General features: G+C 35.4%; 1 protein-coding gene across 1 annotated transcript; it reads right to left on the reverse strand.

Moving 5' to 3' along the window:
- Positions 1-1,356: 1,356 nt before the first annotated feature.
- dnal4b (dynein, axonemal, light chain 4b) lies at positions 1,357-4,287 on the reverse strand. The gene is made up of 4 exons (XM_014015534.1): positions 4,188-4,287; positions 3,671-3,750; positions 2,541-2,624; positions 1,357-2,420 (listed from the first exon to the last, which is right to left on the reverse strand). The coding sequence occupies exons 2-4, from the start codon at positions 3,740-3,742 to the stop codon at positions 2,256-2,258; spliced, it is 321 nt and encodes a 106-aa protein (XP_013870988.1). The 5' UTR covers positions 3,743-3,750; positions 4,188-4,287; the 3' UTR covers positions 1,357-2,255.
- Between the last annotated feature and the right edge of the window lie 6,327 nt (positions 4,288-10,614).

The following is a 10,614-nucleotide window of genomic DNA, read 5'->3' on the forward strand; positions in this document are numbered from 1 at the left end:
TATATATATATATATGAAAGGGAAGGACTTGTTGTGTTTGTGAACTCAGAGGGCAGGCTGACCCAGTGTGTGGGTCACAGTGTTTTAGAAACATTTTGAAGTTGTCAGATCCTGCTGGTTGATCAGTACTGGTGACCTTTGAACCTACACTTCTGGGTCAGACTGATTCTGATCTTTGAGGGAAAGATTCAACAGTACAATTTGTCCATTGTCCACCCCAACAGCAAAAGTCACAAAAAAAATGATTTGGTGAAATTTTTATTCTGTTTTACGTGAATCATTGTTTCTGTACATAAACCAAATGGACGCTGCTGAARATCTTTTCTGATTTGCTCATAGGTGACGTTATAATTACTGAAATTTATTTTTTTCATGACAGTGTCATATCATCTCTATAGACATGACCATACTTTACCTTAACATTAAAAAAAATAATAATAGAAACATGGAATTATTCGGTGCTTTTTTAAAATTTATGTCACTTTTGCTAAGCAATGTTATTATGCATTCATAATCATGTCCTGAGTTGTTTTATATTTCCTGCTGATGTATGGCAAGAATACAATGAACTTGCAACCTGTCCAGGATGTACCCCGCCCCTCGCACAGTGGCTGTTGGATATGGGCACCAGTGACCCCCGTGACACTGAAAGGAAGAAGCGGGTATAGATAATGGATGGATATAGCAAGAATACACAAATAATCCATTTCACCTAAAGAAGTTATTTAAATAGATTTCATTTACCCACTGAAGCTTCACAACACATTTTAGCCCTTTTGCTTTCAGAACTGCACAAGGACATTTACACAAAGCTGACCATTTAGAACAGAAGCTTTTCAATGAATTGAAGGCAAAATAACAAGTAGGCTGTAAATTATTAGCTTTTCAGCCCAATGCTTTTGGAAAAACATTTTTATTATCTATTCAGTTAAAGCTGTACAACACTTCATGACTTTTTTTAAACCAATAAACTTCTCAAATATTCTAGGGTCTTTAAAAATACTTTCTTTATATTTCCTCAAAAAAAGGTCACATTGTTGGCCAATCTGTTTGAGGCACACGTTTGCTTTTTTTAAATCATGCTGAATTATTTATTACAGAAAAACAAAAATACTTGATCCTTGAAAATGCTGGATGCACTTAGTACTGGCTTAAAAAATTGTTTTCTAGAGCCAAATCATTGGAGCATATTCACTGTACCATCTCATGTAGTCTCCTTTTTACTTTTACACTAAGTCCCCAAATAAAATGATGCAGAAAATTGCATTTGCTCATTGTGAATTTAAAATATATTTCTTTAAATATAACAAATATTCTTTAATTTTGTTCAGGTATTAATAAAAAAAAAATGAGGTATAAATTTCACCACAGTTCAGTTTATTGTACAATCAGGTAAGTTCACATGTAATGGTCCACTGCACCAGGTAAATCAAACTGGCACCAGCATGAAACAATCACATTGGTATTGTCACCCATTAAGGTGATATTATTTAGACTTTATACAAATTCCTTTAGAAGGACAAAAGTTGGAACAGGTTTAGTGTTTGGCTCTGAGTCTCTTGTAAGAAGATGACACTGGTCTTCAAAAACATGCTTTTTTTTCTTAACAGCATCAAACTATGTACACATAAAAAGTATTACAAAATTTATTGAAATAGTGCTGTTTGTTGGAGAGTGAAGGTCACGTGTGAGGAAAATTTCAGACGACAGGAAAAACAAACAAAAAAAACGGTGGAACAAATCATGTTGCGAAAAGGTGACGATGTAAAGGCATTTCAAAAAACAGTGTGTGTCCAGCACACACAAACACGTAAACTCCCTCACACACACACACACTCCCTGAAGAGGAATGAGGATAAAGGATTTTGGAGACCCTGGCTGGCTGTAGTTTTTTTGTTTTGTTTTTGTAAAAGTTAAATTTACTTGCACCTACACGCACACAAACATTCAGGTTGACGTTCAAGTTTAAGATGTGATTTAGATGAAGAGATAAAACCCAAAGAGATGAAAAACAATTAAAGACAAGTAACTTTTTTTATGCCACCAGTCAAAGGGACAAAACCACTTCAAAGTTCCTGAGCAGCCGTGCTTTAAGCTGAACTGGAAGCTCTTTCGGCGCCACTGTGGCTGGTAGCATGAACAAATCAAAACCGCGCTAAAAAAAAAAACGTAACCAGTGTCTGGCTGGTAGCTGGTGTTTAGTTCCCAGCCTGGTGACTGTGTCAGCAGGGAGGAGGAGGCGTGCAGAGGAGGTGCTACGAGCACTTCCACACACAGACTGCCAGGCTTCCTCCAAAGAACATGTAGAGCAGGTTTTTCACTTCATGCGTGACCTCGAAGCCGAAGCCTTCACCTATCACCACGTGCCACGAGCTGCCAAACCGCTTGTCCATGGTCTCCTTGATCATCTTTGCAGCACTCTGGGAGAAAATGTGAAAAAAATAATAACAACATCAAATCAGGAGAATATAAAAACAAAACCCAAGCATGATACTGTTATCCTTGTTATGTACAGTAATAAAAAATAAAAATAAACAAACCTCATTGTTGGTGGCAAACTTTTCACAGGCTGTTACACAAAGATCCATGGTCTCAACCTTCATTTCGTCTGGCATGTCTGTGTGCTGAAGACAAACAAACTGTAAGGAACAGTTTCCTTTACCCTCTTTTATCTGTTGTTTTAAATGAATGTGAGTTAGCTAAAAACATGCAATTCTTATTTTTATTATTTTTAAGAAAACTTCAGATACTTTTCAAAAACAAGGCATTAAATTGTTATATTTGCTGTTTGCTACATTGCTTAATGTTTTTAGGAAACTACATGAATACATGATGCAGACAGAGCCAACAGCTATACTTTAATTAATTTAGTTTTGTAATCTGTGATGACTATTAAAAATAGTTTATAATTTTAATAATAAATGTGTTTGTGAATGTTTTTGTACAGTGCCCTAAGTTGACTTTTGTAGTGAATTTGTGCTGTATAAATAAACTGAACTGAACTGAATAGATATGTAACAAACCAATGTAACATGCAACTTTCATAAAACACAACGAGATCAGTTGAGAAAACTGTAACATTTCACTTCAGCATGTCACCAACTCACGTGTAGGATGCAAATAAAACGTAAAATATTTCCACCTGGCATATTAATGGTGGTAAACACATTATTCACCAGTAATGTGATTACCAAAAATTTGTATTTAAGCTGTTAGATTTATGTTAATTAAACCATTTTTTCATAGCAACTTGTTATATATATATAACAAGTTTTAAAAGTAGAACTAAGTATATGTTTATCTAATTGTGTTCGAGAATATGTGGTAGACTAATAAAATAATAAACAGGCACAATGTTTGAGAAAAGCTAGTTTCTATAGATTTAAGTTAGAAATTATTAATACTGACCTTTTCAGCTGCTATAAAATTATAAAATGCACTAATAGCACCAACTAGGTTTTTCCTATGTTTTTATTTTTATTATTTTTTTGGCCGTATGTAATTAAAGCTTTTACCTAAACGTCTGTTTAAACTTGCTAATAATTCGTAGTTTGCTTATTCAACAAAACAATTTTATTATGCTCTGTGACCTAACATTTTTCAACWAAGACAAGTTATTTTTATAGCTTTATCCTTCAATGATCTAATGTTTCTGTCATGATGTTCTTACTCTGATGAGAGGAAAGCTGTGCAGTCTCTTATAGTCCGCCTCTTCTTTCTTTCCCTCGACAGTTCCAGCCATTCCGATCCCTGCAACAAATCATTGTGGTCTTAATTTATTAAATCTACCTATAAAAGTAATGAGGTGCACCAAGAGTTTCATACTGTTGCATCTTCTGTAGCTAACAACATGCTATTTATTACATGACCCAAATAAAATAACGATTACGTCAGCTTCTACCAGCTAACAACAACGTAGTTTACAACAACACAGACTGTTTCGGGTTTRAATAATGTCGCCACAATATGTAATTTGTAAAGTTTTATCTGGTTTGCAGCACGAAGGGAATCAGGTTTCACTCGTAGCTAGCTTTTTAGCTTAGCATGTTAAAGCACACACAGCTGATGTTGAAGGAGGTTTTTCTGAACAAAGACATCCTATTCAAATCCACAGTCGTGATATAACAACTTAGCGGTATGTTGAAGGTTAAATTGAAACGCAAAGCGTTACAAAACACTTTACTTACGWGGCGTTTGTCCGGCTAAAACTTCTTCTGATTCACTCTAACATCGGTTGTTAAGGAGACAAGTCAAATGCACAACACAAAATCCCACCCCGCTTCTGCCAACACTGGTTTCTATTGGTTCAGAATTCGGTCAATCAACACAAAACGGGACGTCGCCTTAAACAGCCCCTTAAAACAAACGGACAATATAAACGTTCCTATGTGTTTCTCTCTTTTTTTTTTTTTTTTACTTCTGAAATAGAATAATTTTAGCGGATAAATCTGAATGATAAAAACACGATTTGATTGTTTGTAAAAGGATTACATAATATGTTTTTATTATCATCAAATAACTTCATACTGAGTGAGCTGATTTAGTGCAGTTTATGTGTTTCTTTTAATGCTGGTCTCATTCAAAAGATGAAATTTTAGATTTTATTTTTACTTGCTGTTTTTAATTGTCATCATTGCTGTGTGTTACAGTGTTCTGTTTTAATTTTCTATTTGTTGTGAAGCACCTTGATGAAAGCTTATCATTTTAACTGTGCTACACAAATAAAGATGACTTGACTTGACTTGACTTGAAATAAAAAGAAAAAAATTAATGCTAATTGGGAAAATATATTATTGCATAATATTTCAATAGTCATTCAGTCAATATTTATTTATTCCTTGAGAGGTTCTATCAGAGGTGTAAAGTAACTTAGTACAAATACTTTGTTGCTTTATTACATGTCTGTGAAGTAGAAATTTTGGTTATACTCTACTTGAGTACTAATTATTTTAGCCAACTTATTACTTGTAGTATTTGCATGTTTACACAATTATCTGTAATTTCTACTTCTTACATTTTCAAAAAAGATAAGAAGTAGATAATCATTATTACAGTCATTTTTGGCTTGTTTTGATTGTGGCTTGTTATAGCAAAAAAAATTAAATGAAAACATATCCAAATATGATACCTACAAGATAGATCAACTTTGAGTGTGGTTGGAAGAGAAGTACAAATACAGGGGTTAAACAATGAAACAGAAACACCTGGTTTTAGACCATAACATCCCTTTCAGACAGCTTCCTCTTGCATCCACAGTTAATCCTGTTGGATGTGGTTGGYCCTTCYTGGTGGTATGCTGACATTACCCTGGATACTGTGGCTCTTCATACATCACAAAGACTTGCTGTCTTGGTCACAGATGCTCCAGCAAGGTGTGCACCAACAATGTGTCCTCTTTTGAACTCTGGTATGTCACCCATAATGTTGTGTGCGTTGCAATATTTTGAGCAAAACTGTGCTCTTACCCTGCTAATTTAATTTTTTACACTGGTCCAATTTAGCCATGAAACCGTCCACGCTAAAATGACAGGTGTTTCAGTTTCATTGTCTAACCTCTGTAGACACCATTCTGACATCCTATTGGTTTGTACGATCATCACACCTGCACAAATCATGTCACACTCCAGCAGGACATATCAGACAGCCTTGTATGAAGATAACTGAGAGATATAAGGAAGTTGAAACAGGTCGCCTAGTGCATCTCAATTTCTTCAACATTAACAATTTAATAGAACATGTAGTCATCATGGCCTTTAGAAAAATGATTTTGAGGAGGTCACCTTCCAGTAAATGTTAGTTTTGACATTCAAACTGCTCGGTTTTACTTAAAACTTAATACTTTTAATACTTAAGCACATTTTATATCAGAAATACCTTTGATACTTAAGTACAGTAAATGTCAGATAGATTTTAAGATTGTAACTTTCACCAAATAAATTTTATGTTAAGATACTTGTACATTTACTCAAGTCTCACTTTGAGGTACTTTATACAAGACTGATATCTACTGCCCTTTAAAACAACCAAAAGGTGATCAAAGTGTTTCATGCTGAAAAAGTAAAATGAACAAACAAATTAACAAATAAACAAATAAAAAAATAAAAAAATAGATAAATAAATAAATAACAAGTATCCTGTCTGAATATATATATTTAATTGATTGAACACTGATTTTAAATCAGTGTTTATGGRTGGAGTTTAAATCTCAAGGAAGCTTGTTCCAAAGTCTGTGTGCAGCAAGTGAAAAAGCCTGTTTATCCCATTGTTTGTGTTTTTATTAAAAATGTATTAGTTGACCCTAAAATCCTCTCTTGCCTTCTTAAAGCTGTTAAATCTGCTAAATATTTTTGCACAAGGCCATTAAGAGCTTTAAATACAAACAATAAAAGTTTAAAATCAATTCTAAAATTAACTTGAAACCAAGGAGAAGGAATAAAACTGCAGTGATATTTCACATTATTAAACATATGCTTAGCCTTCACAGACATGTAATAAACTACTATTAATATGTACTACTGTTATCATGTTATTACAGCTTACTACAATAGCATATTCTACTTAGAATTGTGTTTTTCAGTGTTTATCTCTGTTACCTGTCATAGTCATGGGTTTGCATTGCAGTTCAAGTAAAAAACTTGTTTTTTTGCAGTAGGTAAATGTGTTAACTTGTTGAGTTTACAATGAGAAAGGACCCAAAAATGTAATGGAAATAAATTCAACGATGTAAAGGAAAAATAAACAAACAAATAAATAAATAAATAAATAAATAAATCTGTTATTTGTGCAAGCTGCCCATGCACAGAATATGGCTTGCATTCAAGCACTCTCACACAAAATCCCCTGGTCAGTGATTTTACAAAAATTTGAGCAAAGTCTGTGAAAACCAGTAAAAAAAGGACTTGACAGTAGAGGTTACACAGAGGTTAATGAGTCAACAATATATCCATCAGATTTGTAGTCACAAACTGCCATCCCCGTTTAAATGCTGCAAATGATAAAAAAGGAAAAAGTTAAGAGAAGTAGTAGAGTTTAATATTTGCAGTAAAAAATTAATAATTGAGATGTTAGAGGTGGGTGGGAGGTCACTGAAGACTTCCATAATAAAATGCCTCCCTCAGAGAGAGGTAATGAAGGTAGGCTGTATCTATAATTTAGCAGCAGAGGAAGCAGATTGTTGGGAGGGGGAGAGGAAGACCCCATGTGACTCTGTTAACAAGCTGTGACAAAGATGATATAAACAGAGAGATGGAGCCTAGAAGAACAAAATGGCAGTGAAGAAAACAGTCTCTGATGGACTGATTATCTAACCGAGTGAGCATCTTATGACTAGCTGGATGACTAAGTTTATGTCAGCCAGGACCAGTTCTAGTACTGCTGGACTGGTAAACAACAGAAGAAGTGAGTATTCTCCTTGAACTGACAGCACAATAACATTTTATTTCTCTACCCTGAGTTATCAGCACCTGCGTCCAGATTTAAGAATAAATCAAAGCTAGGATACGCTCATCTTCAGGTTAAAAATCCCTCAACGTTTTGAGTAAAATACCAAATTGACCAAACAAGATGCCCAGCGGACAATTAGGAGGCAGAAGTACGGTGTAGCCATGTCCAGCTTTGTCTGTGCAGAAAAACACAACCTGGATGTGTTCACTTCTTTTAAAGCCAGACAGGCTGTTCAGGGTGGTTGTCTTTTGACCGATGCCAGCTGGAATGTCCTGACAGCCACTTGTAACTCTCCACAGGAGAAAGTGTTTTTGGCTGAAAGAATGGATGGAATGATGGCTCCCCAACATCTTTTGGATTTTTCACTTGTGCATCAACGAAGGCCTAATTCACTGAAGGAGTGCACAGGGCCAGTCCATTTTTATGACAGAGTTGTAGATGAAGATCATCTAATGCTGGAAAAACAGCAGAGTTAATATACATTTTGGTCAAATTCTAAAAATAACATTAAATGCAATTTCTTGCATTGTTATATAAGATCATTTGTAAGAAGTTAGAGGTGTGGTGTAAATTCAGTATCTGTAATATTATTGAGGTTGTACACAATAATGTCTACCTTGAATTGGACTCCAAGTATTAATGGGTTATAGATGCACATTCAGTAATTATGTTGAGAGTTTACAAATTTATGTCTAGTGGCACAGTGGTGCAGTGATTCAAGCTGCAATAAGGTCGTGCAATTGTACCCCACCTGGGTGTTTTCAATCCAGATTCCTCCTACTGTCCAAAAGCATGTATGTTAGGTTAACTGGTAACTCTAAACCATCACTAGGTGTGAATTAGCATGAATGATTGTCTTGTTTGYTATGTGGTCCTGTGATGGACTTTGTCCTGGGGTGTCCCCCATGACCCCTGGTGATATGCACCAGGTTTCCTGTGACCCTGCATGGAAAAGCATAGAGAGAAAATGAATGGATGTTTCTTGAGATACTGTACCAATAGACAGACAGCATTAAATCAAACAGTTATTGACAAAACTTGAAGCATGGAAGTTGCACACAGTGTAGGGCTCACATTATGTATGGAGAATAACTTCCAGCTATATCACTCAAAGTTTTAACCCAATATCTCTCAAACTGAAAAAGCTACAACACTTTTGTCCTGGCTATAGCTGCCATTTTATACATGTACATTCAGCTATGGCCTTAAAATCTCTCCAGTAGTTCTTGGAAGCAGAGAAAAATGAGGGGTAAGGTCAGAAAAAGTTAAAGCAATAATCTATAGTGAAACTGTTGCTTGTAAAATGAAACCAAACAATTTTCTGACATATAAAAACATGTCTAAAGCTTTGCAAGGGAAACTAAAATTTTAATTTGCTTTAAGCATAAAACTGATGAGAAAAAGTGATAATGTACAGAATGGAACTGAATTATGAAAAAGAGGTAGCTAGAGCTAATTAGAATAATGAGGTTTTTTTTATTAATAAAGAATGCCAGGAGTGAAACATTCATTTTTTTGAAAATATTCAAATTGAGTACAAAAAAAGAGAAAAAAAAACTTTAGTGAGACAGATAATACAAAATATTGTGGGAGGTTACACATCATCTTATCATTCATCCAAGAGGCCAAGAAATGTGTGTAGGCATATCAGCAGTCACGAATCAGCATGGTCTCAGTTATTTATGACTAATGCATCATGTCTACATGAAAGATCAGACTTTCTGGATTGTCTCCATGTATTTATACAGTAAGTCTCATAACTCTGTGTGCATGTGTAAATGTGAATTTGTCTAATAAATAAACACAAGAAAGACTGAAACAGGAAAAAAAGAAAAAAAACATTAAATCTTTTTGAAGCGTATGAGATTCCTGCAGATCAGTGGGGGAATAAAACCATCATGTTGGGTTGATGGCTTGAAAACTGAAAAGGAGCTGACTGTATTGTTAGCATACAGTCCAGATCACAGCACACTGATGAACAGATTGTCCAACTGAGCAAAGTGAGATCCAAATCCTCAGTATGTCTGGCTTGATTCACCTTTTATTCTTGTTCACTTTCCTCAGTAAACTCCGAATGAGACATCCTGATATAAAAACAAACAAAGAAAACTGAATTTGAAACTCAACGTTTGAAAAACAGTTCAATTGAACCTTTAAAAATGAAATTCCTTGAAGGAATGCTTTCATGTCAGAGTCTTTGGCCATAATCATCTTATGATGAGTTAAAGCTSTGTAGGTCAAACCTTGTCAGTGGTGTTGTGTGTGTTCTCATGTGATCATGAAACATGTTCTCAGAGTATGTGTTGAGGATGACTCTCAGCTACTACCACATCAAATTTTAGCTGTAGCTTAAACTAAATAATAGTCACTGATATGTCGTATTTTATAGGGTCAACTAGCTCTTGCTATTTTAAGTTGAAATGTCTCCAAAAGTGAACCAGTTGTGGATGTGTGTCCAGTGATCACTTCCTGTGAGTTTCATTCAAACACATCCGGTTGTTTMTGATATATTTTGACAGTCAGTATTAACTCAGTTAATGTAGCACAAAATGTTTCACCAGATGATTGGAGAGGATTCTCAGTTACCACACATTAATTACAAAAGTCACCACGTGTTTACTCAGTATGTGGTAAACTGTTTGAATTGGTAGGGTAGTGAGATGATTGTTTCTGTTATATTTTAATTTGTGTGTCTGTGTGTTTAGGTCCTCCCCTGCGTGTCTGATTCCCATGTGTCTTCCCAGGTGTTTCCACTTATGTCACCCGTTAACTCACCTTTATATTTCATGTCCTGACTCAGTTCCCCTGTCAGCACATTGTGCAGTGTTGTGCTGTCTCCAGCCAGTTTGGTATGTCTTCCTGTGCACTTTGTGTTTCTCATAAGTTTTGTAAGTTTTTTAAGCTGCCATCCCCTTGCTTTTCTTTATTAAATAATAATTTTTGCTCTGACTTTTGCCTGTTTCATGGGTTTTTCTGTATGCAAACTGAAACATAGCTGTTCCTGTGTTTGCTAAGGTCAATTGGCTATGGCAGCCATCTTGAATTATTTTTTTATTGAGCCCCTCTCCCCCTCCAGGCTGAGGGGGAGAGTGAGGGCACCCGCAGAGGCGCRYGGCGTTCGGCCGGACCGGAGACCACTCGCCGCGCTCGCTTAAGGTTCCGAGGGCAGAC

This window comes from Austrofundulus limnaeus, unplaced genomic scaffold (assembly GCF_001266775.1).
Source record: "Austrofundulus limnaeus strain Quisiro unplaced genomic scaffold, Austrofundulus_limnaeus-1.0 Scaffold130, whole genome shotgun sequence".
NCBI classification, from domain to species: Eukaryota; Metazoa; Chordata; class Actinopteri; order Cyprinodontiformes; family Rivulidae; genus Austrofundulus; species Austrofundulus limnaeus.

Bases quoted from the DNA above. Each gene is read 5' to 3' on its own strand.
- dnal4b (XM_014015534.1), bottom strand. From the start codon at position 3,742: ATGGCTGGAACTGTCGAGGGAAAGAAAGAAGAGGCGGACTATAAGAGA. The intron at 2,625-3,670 runs GTAAGAACATCA...GTTTGTCTTCAG, and splicing joins ACAGCTTTCCTCTCATCAGA to CACACAGACATGCCAGACGA. The intron at 2,421-2,540 runs GTTTGTTTATTT...ATTTTCTCCCAG, and splicing joins AGTTTGCCACCAACAATGAG to AGTGCTGCAAAGATGATCAA.